The 20,025-nt window shown below is 44.2% G+C and overlaps 1 protein-coding gene across 2 annotated transcripts; it reads right to left on the bottom strand.

Annotated features, from left to right (window-relative positions):
* Nucleotides 1-11,552: 11,552 nt before the first annotated feature.
* On the bottom strand, nt 11,553-20,025 carry LOC138947007 (uncharacterized). 2 transcript variants are annotated; one of them, XM_070318427.1, is made up of 5 exons: nt 19,898-20,025; nt 17,759-17,884; nt 15,816-16,292; nt 14,764-14,855; nt 11,553-12,951 (listed from the first exon to the last, which is right to left on the bottom strand). In XM_070318427.1, the coding sequence occupies exons 1-5, from the start codon at nt 20,010-20,012 to the stop codon at nt 12,835-12,837; spliced, it is 927 nt and encodes a 308-aa protein (XP_070174528.1). In that variant the 5' UTR covers nt 20,013-20,025; the 3' UTR covers nt 11,553-12,834. The 2 variants fall into 2 exon arrangements, with proteins under 2 accessions (XP_070174528.1, XP_070174529.1); XM_070318428.1 differs by having other exon boundaries at nt 19,893-20,017.

A 20,025-nucleotide genomic window follows, 5' to 3' on the forward strand; every position in this document is an offset into this window, starting at 1 on the left:
TCCGCCTGGCGTCTGGCATTATGGGGTTAGTGCTAGGACTGGTTGGTCCGGTGTCAGAATAATGTGACCGGGTGAGACATGAAGCCTGTGCTGCGACTTCTGTCTTGTGTGTGGCGCACGTTAAATGTCAAAGCAGCACCGCCCTGATATGGCCCTTCGTGGTCGCCTGGGCGTTAAGCAAACAAACAAACAAAAAACCATTAGTAGCAAGATCGATGCCAATGGTGTTTTGTACTGGCGTTTCCCAAAAGAAAGTTATGGTTAGACAATACGTATGCTTCTATATATATATACGACTAGTGTCTGTCTGTCTGTCTGTCTGTCTGTCTGTCTGTTCGCGATGCACGGCCAAAGTTCTCGGTGGATCTTTTTCAAATTTGGACACCGTATTCAGCTACACCCCGGACACAACCTCATCGATGAGATATTTCAACACATGCTCTCAGCGCGCAGCGCTGTGCGCGCTGAACCGATTTCGTTTTTTTTGGTGTGGATCCACTACCAGTAACTCTTTCTTATCTTCTCCAGTGTTTTCAGCCGCGATTATCTCCCTTCCTCCGTGTGGCGTCAATCCATATTCCCGTTACTACGTTTACTATTTTTAGAAGGTCACTGCACGTTACTATTTTTAGAAGGTCTCCAGTTTATTTGTTTGTTTATTTGTTGCTTAACGTCCAGCCGACTACGCAGAGCCATATCAGGACGAGGAAGGAGGGGATGAAGGGGGCCACTTGTCAAGCGATTCCTGTTTACAAATGCACTAACCCATTACTCGTGTCCCAGCAGGCTTTAGTAAAACTAAATTAATACCTACTGGAAGATTACCAGTTTCCAGTGTGTTAAAATAGGCTTAACCTATCTACTGCTGGACTTACATCAGAACACTAACAGATTAAACTATACATGAATCGCGAGACAAGCGGCAAGAGAAGAGATTTTTGGAAAAAATACAGGTGAATGAGCAAGAAGGCAGAAAAAGGAAAAGAATTCATGAAGAAAAAGAGAGCATGACAGGAAAGAGGAACCAAAAATCTACCTAACAGCAAACTAGAAAGCTCCTGCAGTTCCAAAAACAGGAGGGGCCTTTAATTTCATAACCGCAGTGCCCCACTGCGGGAAGGTCTCCAGTGTTTTGCGCGTTTATCTACTTTCCTTCGTGCGCCGGCGAAGCCGGCGTACACCCGGTTTGCCGGGTCCCAGGCGCTGCCTGGTATTCGGCTCTACTTCTTCCCGGCGAAGCGGGTAATCATCTAGTCTATATATATATATATAGAACCCTAGATAAACAAATCTTTCTTGAGCTTACATCACATGGAAACAGTCAGTATCTGAGAATGGTGTTGAAATGTATTTTGCACCTCATAATTTGAAAAAGAAAAACAGAAAAAAACTAAAAGATGACCTGTTCTAATCTTTCATTCTTTCTTTATTTGGTTTAACGTCGTTTTCAACCACGAAGGTTATATCGCGACGGGGAAAGGGGGGGGGGGGGGGGAAGGGGGGGGAAAGGGGGGGGGGGGGGGGGGAGATGGGATAGAGCCACTTGTTAATTGTTTCTTGTTCACAAAAGCACTAATCAAAAAATTGCTCCAGAGGCTTGCAACGTAGTACAATATATTACCTTACTGGGAGAATGCAAGTTTCCAGTACATTAAAGGACTTAACATTTCTTACATACTGCTTGACTAAAATCTTCACAAACATTGACTATATTCTATACAAGAAACACTTAACAAGGGTAAAAGGAGAAACAGAATCCGTTAGTCGCCTCTTACGACATGCTGGGGAGCATCCGGTAAATTCTTCCCCCTTACCCGCGGGGGGACCTGATCTAATCACAGGATAACAATATCTACTCAAGACACTCAGAACTTTATTACAAAAGGATAAAGGTTTTAGGCTTAGCCTAATCTTCCAACCTGTCCTTGGAACATATACAGAGAATAAGACAGAAGGCGGGAGGGCAAGGTCAAGATGCTATGTATGTTTTTTGGGGCCTTGTCATCATACACCATCTTGCCAAATTTGGTACTGATAGACTGAATAGTGTCCAAGAAATATCCAACGTTAAAGTTTTCCGGACGGACGGACGGACGACTCGGGTGAGTACATAGACTCACTTTTGCTTCGCATGTGAGTCAAAAAGGGGGAGGGGGAGAAAAATTCAGAAGTGAAGAAAGAAACTGGTGAAAGTAGCGCAAGGAAAATATCTTTTCTGCTGTGTTGGATTTAATGTCATATGCTACCAATACATTCACAGCCTAGCGATGACCTAACAAGTACTTTTCTATTGCTGATATGACGGAAGTCACCAAGACAAACTCTGTTCTCAAAAACTCTGTCGATTCCTAGGGAAACAAGGAAAAAAAGTGACAGAATTTTGAACGTGACGCCTTTATGAAAATTATGAAAACCTTTGGAACTTTGTTTCGCTTTATTGTCAGAGATTTCACTTTCGAAGAGAGGGTAAAGAAGAGGCGCTGCGTTTTGGTTTGTTTATTCGGTGTTGTATCTCATTAACTACATTGCCCGTATTTTTCAGGTCAATTCAAAGAAAAGCTAGGTCTACAGATTTTTCTGTTTGGAACTCAATCTTCTTCTTCTTGTCGATCACTGTAACTTAATCAAAATGTTTTATCTTTGTTTCTAAAGTACTGACTACTTTATTTTTAATTTACAAAGTAAGTTCCAAATATTCCTGAATACTTTCACATACTTCGAAGTTCGCAATCATTCCAGGAAGTTCATTCAAACACAAATCTATTAACTGACAGAAAGTCGACTCCAGCAATCTTTTATCTGCTGTATAAACATGAAACATCACTGACAAAAGATAGGATTACAATGTGAAACAATTGTTGCTGCACTCACAAAATAATTCTTACTCACACTTATAGCCAAGAGAGTGATCTCATACACATTCTTGATATGTAGGCACAGACAATGAAAACAAAACACCCATTAGTGAACTACAGTCATGATCTTCACACATTTGCACATTGAGGGCGTTTATAGTCTAGAGACATCCTGCTTGCTGCCGCGCGAGCCGAGAAAATTTTCCCTCTTTCTCTTCATTGCGCTGGCTGCAAAACCCCTCAACGCGGAGGTGTTTTCAGACACAGGGTGTTTATCTTGCAAGCACATGTGTTGACACGACATCATACCATCATGAGACTGTAGACACTTATTGTAAAAATCATGTTACAACCTCAGAACAAATAACATGGTAAGACGAGTCAACCGGATTGCTGGAACTTTCATATGTAAGCAAATACAACTAGCGTAATACTTCTCTCACAGACAAAGGAAAAAAACCATAATGAAATCCACAAAACCCACACTTACTTTACCTAAGTGAACTACTCATTGAAGCAAAATAATGTACAGAGGCATGAAGAGATTTAGTAGGCGATTTATATCATATCAAATGAAAGTAATAAATTAACAGCTAATAATACACAGAGCGCACACAAAACTCTAACACAAAAACATACATCCCATTTTCACATGCTATTCACAAATACCTTGTAGATTGGGTGTCGTCCCCATACTTACATAACCCTCGGCAAAAGCTCAAGTGAAATCAACTAGGATTTTTTCGTTTCTCACCCAAATAGGGCAATTAACAAAAGTAAACTGAGGTACAAGTTACCAAAGAGATCTATGCATTCAAAGGGAAATCCCTGCCTCATACTTGAGCCTGAAAATGATGCCGTCTCAAAGCTTTTAGTTATATATGCGCTATAGAAATCTCCTTAATAAATAAATAAATAAAACACTTAACAACTCATGTAACAGGAAAGGCATGTCAATTGTGTCATACAGAGCAAATGTGATGAGTTCGACATGCTGGAAGTATGCGATACACAGACCAGTCTGCATTGTGTAACAATCCCATACTGATTTTTCGTCCCATGGGTTGACCAAAACTACTTTCTTTCTTTATTTATTTGGTGTTTAACGTCGTTTTCAACCACGAAGGTTATATCGTGACGGGGAAAGGGGGGAGATGGGATAGAGCCAGTTGTCAATTGTTTCTTGTTCACAAAAGCACTAATCAAAAATTTGCTCCAGGGGCTTGCAACGTAGTACAATGTATTACCTCACTGGGAGAATGCAAGTTTCCAGTACAAAGGACTTAACATTTCTTACATACTGCTTGACTAAAAATCTTTACAAAAATTGACTATATTCTATACAAGAAACACTTAACAAGGGTAAAAGGAGAAACAGAATCCGTTAGTCGCCTCTTACGACATGCTGGGGAGCATCGGGTACATTCTTCCCCCTAACCCGCGGGGGGTCCACAGTCGCATAAAAATGTATCAATGTGTCATGTTTTTTAAACAAAGGGGGGTCATCGCTTTTAGATTTGTTAAATTTGTCGCTGTTTCTGCAGCAAGAAAAATAGGAAAGGGTAAAATATGTTTCCCAAGCAGTTTAGTATGTGAGAATACATGTGTGTTAGAACGTTTCACTGAGGATTTACTTGCGCGAAGTTAGTGACTGCAGCTAAGTTACGGCGTACAGGGCTTCTGTGTGCCGATTACTTGTATACATGTTGTAGAAAAGTCTCTACATGTTTTCTAGCGGATAGTTCAACAACAAAACGTATGGCCTTCACCTTGGGTCTGTTAATTATGCTGGGTCACGGGGTCCTGCAAGTAGTCAATACTCAGCTAATTTAAATGTGTCATGGACAGTGGCTTGAGCTGCTCAGCCTGCATGCATAATTCCTAAAGTAATCCAAGATTGGGTGTGGTCCAAACTAGTAAAAGACAAAATAAGCTCCTGCAGAAAATCTTGTTCATGTACATGCAATGGAACATTTTTAATTAAATTTTCATTTGATTAATATACTTACCCGAATCACATGATTAGCATTGACTTACTTGGAGATGCTAGGTCCTGATAAAAGCTTACCCGTCTAAGTCTAAGGGAAGCAACCTCAACTAAAAAAGTGACAGCACCATGGTACTTGCCACCTACGGTTGCCTCCCATTAGTAGGTGAACTACGTCACCACTGGCGCCTGGTCACATGATACACAGATCAATCGACTTATAGAATACTAAGAAACTATAAAGCGGGTCAGGCGGGAGGGAATTACCCATGTGATTCGGGTAAGTATATTAATCAAATGAAAATTTAATTAAAAATTTTCCATTAAATTACATATTCTTACTCCGAATCACATGATTAGCAGATAACTCCAACAAGGTGGTGGGTAAGATCAAAAAAGTTCAAACTCACTCTTAAGTTCTGGAGAGACATCCTTCAGCTACCCCCAAGGCAGTAATGGACCGAGGTCCATCCTGACAGGAGGCAGCAAAGTCTCCCTACGAAAACTGATAAAGACAAAAGCCGAGCGCCAGTAAGCTGTGCGCAGGGCGTCATCCAACCTCCTAGACCGTAAAACGGCCAGGAGGAGGCCCAGGCCCTGGAAAATGAGCTCGGGCCGCGCCTAGGCCTAGGGGAAAGATAGCAGATAGCTACGCCAAGGCGGAGGGAAAGAAAACCCCTTGCCATAGACTGGCCCACTGCCAAAAGTCAGGAAAGGCCCCGGTGAGACAGAAAACATCTGCCTCACTCTAACACCCCTGCCAGGAACTGGCCCACTGCCAAGTGACAGAAAGAGGACCGAGAACCATCCTGATTGACAGCCGCAATGTCTCTCAGGCAAAAAATGCGAAAGACAAACTCAGAGAGCCGTAAGCTGTGCCCAGCACTTCTTCCAATCTCCTGAACCGTAAAAAACAGTCCGGAAAGGACCCAAGCCTTGAATAAGCCCGATCCGAGTAGAGGGAAAGACAAGCTGACCCCCCCCCCCCCCCTTTCTATTGGAAGGAAATGCTAACAGCCTGGAAATGCTCCATGAGTAAGAGTCCGACTCAATGAGAAAAACTCAAAAGGAAACGGTCACCGGTCGTCCTCTACCGGTCCCTGCGAAAGCAGAGAGAGAGGTAAAAAGAGGAAGCAGCGACCTAAGATAGTGCGTAAGCACCGAAAAGCGAAAGCCGCCGTAGCCAAAGCTTGATGTGACCGGCGACCCTAAACGAAATGACAAAACGTCAGTGTTCGCAGAGCAGTCTGCTTGTAGGTAATTGAATGAAACTCAAAAACCTAAACCAGAAAACAAGCTGGGAAGAAAAACGGAAAACCGTAAAGCCAACCAGCGTCCGTAATAGTTGCAAGTGGTAGAAGGAAGCCGTAACAGGCAACCCAAACCACCGGAAGTCGCCCCGACTCGCCTCATGCCAGGATGAGGGAGAAGAGGGAGACACAAAATCTAGGTACACGGAGACCGTAGTCGCCCGTGCCAGTCAAGAGACTATTACCCGGGCTAAGACTGAGAGCCGTAAAGCCCGTAGACCGGCCATAAAAGATGCTGGACTAAAGGCCCGCACCCGGAAAACCGGAGCATTAACTAGACCTCTGCCGAAAGGAGAGGGTTAGCCAATAAAGCTGAGAAAGTGATAGGCCACAAGAAAGGCTCCTCACCATGCATTGCCAAAACCAATGCAAACTCAGGAAAATCTGAATGCAACTTCCGAGGCCAACTCAAGTAAACCTTAAGCTTGGACGAAACACTCAATCAAGTCCGATCGCCAAAGAAAGACAGAGTCCAACTCGGCGAAAGACCCACTAGGGCCGAGTCCATAAAAACAAACAACAGCCACCACCGCCAACGGGAGGAATGGCTGTTGCGCCAGCATAGGCTAAAAAACCCGGATGCCCTAAGGCCAGCTGTTGTTCCAATACAGACTACAACGCCTGAGAAAGAACAACCTCTCCGGTTAAAGCCTGAGCTGAGGACTTAGCCTGAAAGGCTGAGTCTGCTTAAGCAGAGCCTGTTTTGCTGCTTCAAACCTTGAAGAGCAAAGGAAGAGACCTGAAGGTCCCTACGAGTCTCTATCTCCTACCTCCTGACCTCCCAAGCCAGGAGGCCTAAGAGAGACCCATCCACCAAGGGTGAAGAACTAAGGGAGTTTCTCGTTGATACCGCATAAAGCTAGGCATGGGAGAGAAACAGATCCCGTCTGTACATGACCGAAAGGACAATGTGCAGAGAGGACACCTCCTCTGTTCTAAATTCGCCCTAGCAAAGGTGGATAAAGCGTCCCCTGCGTCCTGCTCTTTACTGAGTGTAAAGGTCCCTACAAGTCTTTATCTCCTTGGAGGCCAGGGAGGCCTAAGAGGCCAGGGAGGCCTTGGAGGCCAGGAGGCCAGGGAGGCCTTGGAGGCCAGGAGGCCAGGAAGGCCAGGAGGCCTTAGAGGCCAGGAGGCCTAAGAGGCCTTAGAGGCCAGGAGGCCTTGGAGGCCTTAGAGGCCAGGAGGCCGAAGAGAGACCCATCCACCAAGGGTGAAGAACTAAGGGTGTCTCTCATTGATCCCTCATAGACTAGGAATGGGCGAGGAACAAGTCCCGTCTGTACATGACCGCATGGGCATTGTGCAGAGAGGAAGGCCTCCTCTGTTCTAAATTCGCCCTAGCAAAGGTGGAGAAAGCATCCCCTGCGTCGGAGAGGCAAACCAAACCCACCCCGAGAGCGTCTGCTAACCATCAACCGAACGAGAGTCCGACGTGGTAAGCGAAGGGGCTGGCTAAAAGCCATAAGAGCCCAAGACGGACGCAGAGCGGGGAAGGCCGGAGCCTGAAGCCCCTTTCCTGCAAGTCAACGGCCAAACCTCACCCCTGACTAAGAGGAGGATGAGAGGCGTCGAAGACCAAAGGCACAGGAAGTGAGGAGAACGGCAGAACCCACTACCAAAGTGTGTGGTAGCTGCTAATCCGCCCGAGGCAGGGAGCCTGCAAGCCCAAAGAGCAAAACCGTGTCCCACATCGCCGACGACCAAGAGGAAGTGACGGAAATGAAACCGGAAACGCCGGGAGAAGCCGGGAGCGCAGCGGACACAGCGGCACCATGCCAGAGCTGGTGCTGCACAAACTGACGGCTGAAGCCCGGTAACCAACAGGTAAACCCTAGGTCCGAAACGGCAGGGACAGCGACATGTTCGCTGCCGAAGGACCTATACTTCCGACAAACGCTGGAAGCGCAACTGTCGCGGGCGACTGCTGACAAAATTCTAGGCTCAAACCGGATGGGACCATAACAGGTCCATTAACTGGTGAGCCCACACTTCCGGCCGGAGCCAGAAGCGCAGCTGCTGCGTACGACTGCCGCCGTAAGACAAGGCTCAAACCGAACGTGACAGTAGTCTGTGCACTAACCAGTGAACCTACGCTTCCAGCCGGAGCCGGAAGCCGCGCTGTCGCGGACGACTGCTGAAGTAGGGCAAGGCTCAAACCAGAAGTGACAGTAGCCTGCGCACTAACCAGTGAACCCCGTAGATATGACCTTGAGTCAAACCAAAAGTGACAGTAGCCTGTGCACTCGAGGAATGACCTGTATGACCTTCAGTCAAACCAGAAGTGACAGTAGCCTGTGCACTCAAGAAATGACCTGTATGACCTTCAGCCAACCAGAAGCCAGCCATCGCGGAAGGCGCGACCTCAGAGGGCATCGCCGACGCTGTAGCTCCTTCCGTAAAATAGCGGGACGTGACCTCCGCGGCAGCCTCAAGGGCAACCTTGAAAATGGCCGGAGCCCCCGAGAGCGTCTGCTCGTAGTCGACGGACCTGGAGTCCAAAGCAACGAACAAAGGAGGTGGCGCAAAGCCATCAGAATCCATGAAAGGACGCTGTGTCGGGGGGCCAGATACTGAATTCCGTCCTGCTGAAGGTCAACCAAACTCGTATCCTGACCAAGAGGAAGCCGAGCAAAGTCAAAGACCGGAGCTGAAGGTCGTGCGGCATCAGCAGACCCAACCACCGAAGTGTGTGGCAGCTGAAGGCTCACCTGAGGCAGGAAGCCCGTGTGTCCCAAGGTCACAGGAGGTGAACTGGCCAATCCGGGCGGAGCCGGAAATGCAGCAGAAACAGCAGCGCTATGCCAGCCTTGTCGCTGCACAGAATGAGGGCTGAAGCCCAGAACCCCGTAGGGGTGACCTTCAGTCAAACCGGCAGTGACAGTAGCCTGAGCACTCGAGGAATGACCTGAATGACCTTGAGTCAAACCGGGAGTGACAGTAGCCTGTGCACCTGAGGAATGACCTGAATGACCTTGAGTCAAACCGGGAGTGACAGTAGCCTGTGCACCTGAGGAATGACCTGAATGACCTTGGGTCAAACCGGAAGTGACAGTAGCCTGTGCACTTGAGGAATGACCTCTACCTCCGGAGAGGTTCTTCTGAAACAGCAGCGCAATGCCAGCCTTGTTGCTGCACAGAATGAGGGCTGAAGCCCAGAACCCCGTAGGGGTGACCTTCAGTCAAACCAGAAGTGACAGTAGCCTGAGCACTCGAGGAATGACCTGAATGACCTTCAGTCAAACCGAGGGTGACAGTAGCCTGTGCACCTGAGGAATGTCCTGAATGACCTTGGGACAAACCGGAAGTGACAGTAGCCTGTGCACTTGAGGAATGACCTCTACCTCCGGAGAGGACAGCTGCCGGAAACGGCTGCTGTGGTAAGGCGTGGTTCAACCCGGACGTGACAGTAGTCTGTGCACTAACCGAGGAATCACTACTCCCGGCCGGAGCCGGGAGCCCAACTGTCGCGGACGACTGCTGGAATAGGGCGAAGCTCGAGCCGGACGTGACAGTAGCCTGTGCACTAGCCGGTGAGCCTCTGCTTCCGATAAACTGCCGTAAACGGCTGCTGCGAGTACCAACCTTGCTGTGACCTTGTCCCCGGAGGGACATGCACTGTCACACTACCACAAGTAGTAGGCAACGAGTGCAGGTCAAGACGAGAAGACGAGGGTCCCGGCTGGGACAGTCCACCAAGGTCGCAGTGGCCGGCAGTCTGGTCAAGGGCAGGCAAGGACACTGCGGGATCCAGCCTCAACAAAGAGGCCAAGGAAAGAATGTCGCTAACCCCCGGCCGGGGGACAGTGCTGGCCACAGCGTCTGGCCGTGACATCTCCTCACGTACCAAGCTTCCAATCTCTGGAAGCAAAGAGGAAATCAAAGTAGACACCAGAGCCTCTGCTCTGGTGCCGCAACCGAAGTAGAAACGGCGGCCTTATGGGCAGACGCACGCGGTTGAGAGCCGGACGGCAAATCGTCTGGCGCCGAGAACGGTACCGAAAACGAAACTTTACCCTGAGGGTCCGACACAGTGATAAGAGGATTCTTGCTAGAAGACACGGGAGTAGAGGATTTGGGCTTACCAGGGCCCTTGCCCTTGCCCTCAGCCTTCCCCCCTTTCTTTTTGTCGCTGTCGGCCATGTTAAGACCGAGCGAAAAATGTAAACAAACAACTGAAAATAGCAAAGTCCGAACGGACACAAAATTCAGAAGTAAGCAAGCACAAGCAACTAACACATGCAAAGTAGCAACCGAAAGGAAGCTAAAAAACAAGCTAGAAATAGCGTTAAGCGTCCGTACGGACGAAAACAACAGAATAGCAAAGGCACGTGTTAGACAGACAAATGGCGACCGGTAAGGAAGCCAACAACTACTGAGAACTTCAAAGTCCAACGGACTAGCGAAATTAACAGCAGAACAGAAACAAACAAGTCAAGGACTAAAAGGAATGATCTCACCAGCTGCAAAGCCAGCAAGAACGACGGGAGCCGAGGCCTGTGGGTGTCAGCAGACAACGAAAACAGCCAGAGCAAAAGCCAACACGACCGTCTCTCTCAAGTGATAAATGTCGATTGATCTGTGTATCATGTGACCAGGCACCAATAGTGACGTAGTTCACCTACTAATGGGAGGCAACCGTAGGTGGCAAGTACCATGGTGCTGTCACTTTTTTAGTTGAGGTTGCTTCCCTTAGACTTAGACGGGTAAGCTTTTATCAGGACCTAGCATCTCCAAGTAAGTCAATGCTAATCATGTGATTCGGAGTAAGAATATGTAATTTAATTTGCATTTTAGATTAAAAACTCACATTTTCTGTTCCATAAGATGTACCAGTAATATTTTGGTCGTAAAGAAATTATCAATAGTTTGTTCTCATAAAATGATTCAAATGGGGTTTGTTAGATGTGCTGTCATGTTGTATACCAAATAAGCAGTCAGATTTCCATAGGAAATAAAACATAGATGATCTAAGTACATGTACTTTGTCAATATCTGATTTAAACAGCCATTTCAGTAAAATGAAAGCAACTCAATGTACACACACGCATTCAAGTTCCAGAATTAACAATTACTTCAAAAGTAACTTCCTTCTGGTGTCAGCTATCATGGTTCACAACCACAGATTTGTTCAGGTTTTTAAGCGGGATTAGAGCATCCTCCAACTTACACACAAACAAAAAACCAACTGCCAAGCTAGCCGATTCCAACGCAGAGTGGGGAGTTTTTTGGTTAAATGGATTTGTATGTGACACAAATACAATTATTATCAATCAGCTAAAGTAATTCATCTAAAAAAAATATCTAAAAAAATTAAAAAAAACACTGCACAAAAAGCAGATCGGCTGCAGATTTTCCGTGTGTGTCAAAGTGAAATAATGCTCTTATCCTATGTTAACTTTCTTTCTTTCTTTATTTGGTGTTTAACGTCGTTTTCAACCGTTCAAGGTTATATCGCGACGGGGAAAGGGGGGGAGATGGGATAGAGCCACTTGTTAATTGTTTCTTGTTCACAAAAGCACTAATAAAAAAATTGCTCCAGGGGCTTGCAACGTAGTACAATATATGATCTTACTGGGACATGACACTTGTTAGTTTTAGACTTAAGAGAGAATATAAAACCTCTAATGAGACTGTCCATGTGAGCTCATTTACCCGTGCCAAAATCACTCAACTGAAACTCACTCACATACATGCACAACATTCTGGCTTAAATGTAGTGGCTTAAAAAACAACAAGAAGGGCAAAGCCCATACGACTCACATGCTTGACCTTGACGTTTACATGACCTTGACCTTCAGGGTCAAGGTCAAATAACTAAACCTAGCAATGACATCATACACTAAGAACTGCTTTACACATTTTTCCTACCAAAATACATGTGACCCAAGGTCAAGGTCATCAAAGGTCATGCAACACAAAGCTGTTAATTCAAGACATAGGAAGTACAATGGTGCTTATTGGCTCTTTCTACCATGAGATATGGTCACTTTTAGTGGTTCACTACCTTATTTTGGTCACATTTCATAAGGGTCAAAGTGACCTTGACCTTGATCATATGTGACCAAATGTGTCTCATGATGAAAGCATAACATGTGCCCCACATAATTTTTAAGTTTGAAACAGTTATCTTCCATAGTTCAGGGTCAAGGTCACTTCAAAATATGTATACAATCCAACTTTAAAGGACCCTTGCGACCTTGACCTTGAAGCAAGGTAAACCAAACTGGTGTCCAAAGATAGGGCTTACATTGCCCTGTATAGCATACATAGCTAAGGTTGCCATTCTCGATAACTTTAGAAAAAAATGCGAAAATGTGAAAAATGGTCGTTTTTAAGACAACAATTACGGCCCCTGTGACCTTGAACTTGAAGTGAGGTCAAGTTGCCGCACATGTTTTTTGAGATCTTGTAACCATACACCATCAGGCCACATCAGGTGTTGATAGACTTAATAGTGTCCAAGAAATATCCAACGTTAAAGTTTTCCGGACGGACGCCGGGACGGACGGACGACTCGGGTGAGTACATACTCACTTTTGCTTCGCATGTGAGTCAAAAACCACGCGCTTCACAGTCTAAAAAGTAGTTGTCAACAAACACTTCCATTCAAAAACTCAGCAGCCTCACTAAACACACATCCAACTTTCATCCATAGCTCTGCCAGTGAAATCAGTCTCTTAAATTAACTTTCTTGGCTGTCTTGGCTGTTTTCCTGGCTTTTCTTTTTGGATTCGCTGGTAGAGAATTCCACGTTAATCCTCCGGCCTCCCAAAGTAGTGTGATGCAAGCGTAGAGCGATCTGAAAGAAAAAAATGTATGCTGACAAACTGACACAGATTAACAGCAAACGAAGACAAAAACTCCAGTTCTATATAGCTAGTGTCAATTCAGAGAGTACCATCAAATATTTGTTATTATGTGTTCCAGTGAAATTTTGCATACACTATCAGAACAAAATCTACTTGTTCATCATTTTTTCTAGAAGATATTGAATCCTTTGTAAAAATGCAATAGAAACTAGTAAATAGCTAACCTGCAACAAAGTTTATAATGATCTTTACGTTGGACAAACAGTAACTTTCCACTAAAACCTCTATAAAGTCAGAACTGAACTTGAACTTGAACTTGCGATGTTTAAGGCCTTAGGCCTGTTCATCGATCCTGTCGAATAGTACTCCAATAACACTTTTTTGGTGGCATGCGAGGGCGGTTATTGGTAGCACGTTGGCGAGAATTTCTCTGGTCTGTCTGCCCAGAAATTGTCCAGCCTTCCTTTGAAACTGTTCACTGATGGTGCTGTCACAACTGTTTCAGAACTGATGACTGCTTTCAACATGAATTAGAAATTGAATGAAAGGACATTGACATGATTCTTTATTTCTGTTGATGAATGGTCAATATACGCCCAGCGGTACATGTATCTAAATATCATAACATATTTTTTATGAGTTTTTGACATGAGGTTAATATAGGGGCTTTATTTACATTACTTTATCATCCTATCACTGAGAAATTTAGGTCACTTCCTCCAGGGTCCCCACTGCCAGTTTTGACACTGGCTTGCTTTGCACTGAATTTGAGTCAGTTTCTACGCAGTGTCTCTTCAACAAGCAAGTCAAGCATTTGCTACGCAGTCAGATTATCGGTAATGTTTGCTGGTCCTGTCATTTCACTAAACTGGACCAGCCACTGTTTGTATCCATCTGCACTTTCGTAAATTCCGTTTCGTAACCGTCACTGTGACTTGACGAACTGTCATTTTTTTCACCGCGATACACAGTTCATTGCAAAGATCTTCCTCGGTAATTCGTTCCAATTCCGCATACTTTTTGTTGTCAAGAAACAACTCGAAAGAAAGTTTCAAACTCATCATCCTCCATCTTGCTTGTCGAAGCGCTAAAGAACTTTATCGATGCAAAAACAAAAGCAGAAAACTTTCGACGAAACCAACTCAAATGCAGCGCAGACGACACGACGAGATAACGGAAGGAAGTGAGACTCGCTTTGGCTCAAGTGCCGTTAAAAATACCGTTATTCTCGTATGCAAATACGAACGAGAAGTTGGTCATACGAACAAGCCTTGTGCTGGCGACGCAAATCGCCGCTGGCTGGCAAAGGAGGGGGGGAATGGCTGGGCGACAAAAATCGCCGCTGGCGTGCTCAAGGTTAATTTTTTTTCTTTCTTATTTTTGTTATATTCCATGACTTTCCATGGCTTGAATTGAAATTCCATGACTTTCCAGGCCTGGAAAATTAAAAATCAAATTCCATGACTTTCCAGGTTTTCCATGACCTGTACGAACCCTGTTCCTCCCAGTTGAAAGCTAGCAGCAACAAGAGCCGTGCTACCCAGGTGTTTGCGTGTTTAGGTGTAAATCAGCCACCTTCACTTATTGCAGAATGACCAAGGTCTTTAATAATGTGATGACACATGGGTGGGACATGGATACCGTCTCTGAGTCTGCAAATAAAGTTGACCTGTGTTTGCCCTGGACCGGATTTTAACCCGTGACCCTAGGATCACAAGTCCCTAGTACTACCACCTGAGCTACCAGGACACCTCCTGAATGCAGAACAGGTCTAAACAAAGCTCAGAAAAGTACACACTTACCCCGTGACTGATTCTATCTTTGAACTCGACGTATGCGAATCCTTTCCCCTTCCCGCTTTTGTCCTTGGGAATCCGAATGCTCTTCACACCACCTGAAGCAAAAGAAAAATGTTGACATAAGATCCGGGTTTGGTAATGACATTTTGAAAACAAAATACCTTTTTGTTCATCATGCACACAGACACCCAAAATGGTATTCTCAAAATAAAGACACAGAAGCACTCAAAATGACATTCATAATCTCTCCCTCTTTTTCTCTCTCACACACACTCTTTCCCTCTCACACACAAACACACTCTTTCCCTCTCACACACACTTCCTTTCTCTCTCTCTCCCACACTTTTTATTATTATTATTAGTGAGTATTTCTACGCACATACCCTCCCAGAGGGAGGCTCATGGCGTTTACAATATGCCGTGTGAGATGGAATTTTTTACACAATATATCGCGCATTCACATCGGCCAGTAAATCTCAAGCGTGTTAGGCGAGTATATACTTTTCACGGCCTATTATTCCAAGTCACACGGGTATTTGGTGGACATTTTTTATATATGTCTATACAATTTTGCCAGGAAAGACCCTTTTGTCAAACACACTCTTTCTCTCTCTCACACATTCTCCCTTTCTATCTCTCTCACACACAAAGTACTCTTTCTCTCTCTCACACATTCTCTCTTTCTATCTCTCTCACACACAAAGTACTCTTTCTCTCTCTCACACATTCTCTCTTTCTATCTCTCTCACACACAAAGTACTCTTTCTCTCTCACTCACACACTCTTTCTCTCTCTCACACACAAACACACTCTTTCTCTCTCTCACACATTCTCCCTTTCTATCTCTCTCACACAAAGTACTCTTTCTCTCTCTCACACACACTCTTTCTCTATCACTCACACACTCTTTCTCTCTCACTCACACACTCTTTCTCTCTCTCACACACAAACACACTCTTTCTCTCTCTCACACATTCTCCCTTTCTATCTCTCTCACACACAAAGTACTCTTTCTCTCTCTCACACACACTCTTTCTCTCTCACACACACACTACCTGTTTTCCTGAAATGGGACATGAGCTGGCCCTTGTCGATAGTGTAGGGCAGGTTGCCGATGAACAGGATGTATCTCTGTGGAATATGAGCACCAACGGCCGCAGCCTCCACCCCTCTGGCATTCATGGAAATCTCAGACATTTCTAGATTCACCGCTTCCTTCACTGCCTTTTCCACTTTGGCTTTGGCTGAATTCACCGCTACCACTGGTTTTGACACAATTTTGGGTTTCTTTTTGTGGCTAACTTTGTCTGTTTTCACCTGAGGTTTGGAGCTGAGTTTTGAGGTTTTCTGTTTGGATTGAGGAGAGAGTTTTTTGGCGTTCAACACGGGTTTCTTGCTCTTGTTGGGTGGTACTGCCGATGCCAGTTTGCTGACGACAGCCGAGCGAAAGCCTCTGCTGGATGTTTCGACTTTTGGGACAGAGATCTGCGGATGCTGCTCATTTTCCTTTTTGGCGAGGGTACTTCGGTCTCCTGTTTGAAAAGAACAACGATGTTAGCAAAACATCTGTATGCATATTGCAGCTGGGTATTCATTAAATATGGTGCAACCTTTCTTCTTCTTTCTTACTAAAATTATCTGGCAATAGTGGCTAGATTCAAAGAAAAAAAGGACATAATAACATCAAAGGTTAGTTCTAAAAGCAATCAGATGATGAAAGAATGCCTTATGACTCATACTTGCAGTAAAAAAAACGTGTAAAATCTCCAATAAGACATACAGGTAACACAAATGTTAAAATGTACACTTGCAGATATATAGCAGATATATCTGTTGAAATATAGCAGATATATCTGTTCCGCACCTGTCAATCAAGAAATTAGGTTAAAAGTAGGCAGGGGCTGTGACAATGACCAAGTTGAAAATACAAAATGTGTGACTGTTTTAGAATTGCAGGTGGCTGGAAATTACCACTTTGTCACTTCAACAAAATTATTGTACAATACTTGCAACAACTAATCTGATGTTATGTGAATTGATTGCGTTGCATGCCTCTTTCTTTACACAATTCATTCCTTACATTACCCATCATCATCGTCATCTTTATCCTCACGCGTTTAAGTTTTATGACCTTTTGTTGTTAATTTTTTTAATTTTTTAATTTTTATTTGTTATTTTTATTTTATTTTTTAAAAATGTGATCATTGTGTGTCTATGCGTCCCATGGACAGATTGTAAGAAAAGGCGTAGCCTTAAATCTTAATCCTTGTTAGATAAAGTTCAATTCAATTCAATTCAATTCTGTACAACTCTTCTTTTTCATTCTGGCTTGATGCAGACAGATCTTTAAAAATGAACGTAAATGTATTATATAATAAGCATATATATATATATCAATTGTTATTAGGCACACACACAAAAAATGTTGGTTTCGGGTAACCCGACCGACCCTATTTTTTCCCGCCGACCCTAAAACTTTTTTTCATTTCTCAAAAAACCCCATTTTTCTTTCACATTTAGCGACGTTCAATACAATTCAAGAGCTTAAAAGCCTTAATTGAGACAAAATGGTGTTTGTGATACTTTCATATATCAGGCCAACAAAAAAAAATAGGTGTGGTTAAGGTAACATAGCCAAAAAAATAGGGTAGGAAGGTAGGCAATCACTTTTTTGTTTGTTTTACTTTTTTTCTAATGTGTACAAATTAAACCTACTTGACAGGGAAATAAGTGTGCGACTTTGGCGCTTTCACTTTCATTGCGTTTTTTGCACTCGTTATTTTTTTGGTTTTTTTTGTTGACAAATGTAATAAAAAGTTATAGGATCGGCCCCTAAAAATAGGGTAGGTCGGGTTACCGTAACCACACCTATTTTTTTTTTAGGCCTCATGAGGTCAACTATTAAATTTTTTTATTATTTTTTTTAAAGCCTACCTACCGACCCTATTTTTTGGGTGTCACATTACCCCAAACCAACATTTGTTGTTGTTGGCCTTACTGAGTTTGCTTTTGAATTCTTTGTTCTTGCTCCACCATTCCTTCCTTCTATCTACACGGCCCTGGGTTTTGGTCTGTCCATTGGCAGTGGGTGAAGACATGGTGACACCTGCAGTCACAGGTAAACCTGCACAAATTTACATTTATGTTAATTAAAGCAAAGCAGAAGATGCTTCAACTCAACTGAAAGTGCCCTGAAACTAAAACGGTGTCCTCCCATGACAGGAAAACGTTGGTCGAGTAGACTGACAAAGAGGCAAAGGAATGATCCTAAACACCCCCCTCAAAGAATGTTATAAAGTGGAACCTCCCTTTAAGGCCCCCCCCCCCCCCCCCCAATTTAAGACTTCCTCCCTTTTAAGACCTTGTTTTCACAGACTTTCTGTTTGTAACCTCTGCAAATTTCCCCCTATTTTAAGACCCCTCCTTTTTAAGACCTGATTTTTCAGATGTTTGAAGACCTTCTTCTTCTTCTTCTTCTTCAGCGTTCCAGAATTTTTCTGGTTACGTGTGAGCTCGTTTGCCCATTTGGGTTCCCCACACTATACTCTGAGAGCATAGTCAGCTCACTCCGCTTTCGTTGAGTAGGCATGCTGGGTATTTTCGTGTTTCCATAACCCACCGAACTCTGACATGGATTACAGGATCTTTTCCGTGCGCACTTGGTCTTGTGCTTGCGTGTACACACGAAGGGGGTTAAGTCACAAGCAGGTCTGCACATAAGTTGACCTGGGAGATCGGAAAAATCTCCACTCTTAACCCACCAGGCGGCAGCGACCGGGATTCGAACTCACGACCTCCCGATTAGGAGGCCGACGTCTTACCACCAGGCCACTGCGCCCGTCGTTTGAAGACCTTAAAAGGGGGGGTTCCTGGCACGATATTATACCCTTGCGGCTAAATGTTGCACATTTTGCAACTTTGGGCATTGTTCACTAAAACCTCTGATTGGAGAAACGCGAGGTCAAAGTTGGCCAAAATGCAAACAAAGTGTAATGTGCTCACTGACTCCCTCGTCAAGCTGAATTTCTAAAAGATCAAAGAAATATGAGTAATAGCACATTGTAAAACAGGTCTTCTTCTTCTTGTCGTTCGCTGTTAGATCGTCAGTCCGGACTGCAGGGCAAAACGTGCTGTCCTCTCCAAGTCCATAAAACAGGTCAAAAGTAATTATATGGAAAACAGTCTTGGAATGTACAACTACATGTATTATCATCATTTTGACCATAATGACTGTTTTCGCAGATATGGCCACAAATGAAGGTGTCCCAAAAAGCATTAAGCCTTTAGAAGCTGCTTGAAGATTCCATTACCTTCAAAACCGGTGCAACAACTGTAAAAATGACAATCACTGATCAGTATCAATCATTCAATGACCTTTTTTTTCTGTTGAAGATCGAGAGAAACCAATTAAAATTCACAATTTGTCAGTCTTCAATGAGAATTAGCTAGACTGCAGTTGCTTTCTCAGTCATTACTGTCATTTGATTTTCCCTATGTCCTGACCTGAACATCCGTTTGGAAACTCCATTACTTGCTGATGGTGACAGGTTACTTCAAGTTCAACATTCATATGATTTTGTTGCAGTCTGTAATGTCAGTTTTCACACAATCCCTGATTGAACCTTGGAGTACTCTGCTGCTGGCCCAACCTGTTTGCAGATATTGCTAAAACTGCCATTCGTTTAAACAAAATGGTATTGATCTTGAACGCTTTCCTGCCACTGCTAGCGTGGCTTACGTGCAAATCGACATGCCCTACTTTTCCTTCCACAGTCTGAACATGTTTCCCGTTCCTTAATGCAAACAAATCTCGTGAACGGCACACTGTAAAGATAAGCAAAGAAGCTTTATTGTCTCGTTCTGAAAAATTCCTCTGGGCAAATGATGCTAACATTTTCATATACCTACCAGGTAAAAATGTCTAGATGCTACACCCTATGTATGCGTATCAGTCTTTGTTGTCAGTTATGAATTTTGTCGGTACGTGAACCGAAAGCAGCCTTTCACATCCAAGTTTCCCACCTTTTGCCAAGTAAATGGAGGGATTGACAGAATGATGCATATGAATAGCAGGTAATTGATTAACGACGGATTTATTAGTATGTTAGAGGGTCCTTCAACCATAAACAAACCTCACGTGTGTATCGGAGAGCTTCTTTCAACACATCGTCATCTGCAAACGCTCCAAGGGAGGTGACTGTCAGTGTCACGAGCAAATGAAACCTGGATTTCCGATCGCTCACCGGTACCATTCAGTGCATTCTC

The sequence above is a fragment of the Littorina saxatilis genome, linkage group LG14, assembly GCF_037325665.1.
Source record: "Littorina saxatilis isolate snail1 linkage group LG14, US_GU_Lsax_2.0, whole genome shotgun sequence".
Taxonomy (NCBI): domain Eukaryota; kingdom Metazoa; phylum Mollusca; class Gastropoda; order Littorinimorpha; family Littorinidae; genus Littorina; species Littorina saxatilis.

What these genes read in the sequence shown, in the direction of transcription:
- LOC138947007 (XM_070318427.1), bottom strand. Translation starts at nt 20,012, where the DNA reads ATGGTACCGGTGAGCGATCGGAAATCCAGGTTTCATTTGCTCGTGACA. An exon ending in AGAAGCTCTCCGATACACAC is followed by an intron (nt 17,885 to 19,897) that starts GTGAGGTTTGTT and finishes AAATTTGTGCAG; the next exon opens with GTTTACCTGTGACTGCAGGT. An exon ending in AAGATAGAATCAGTCACGGG is followed by an intron (nt 12,952 to 14,763) that starts GTAAGTGTGTAC and finishes TTTTTCTTTCAG; the next exon opens with ATCGCTCTACGCTTGCATCA.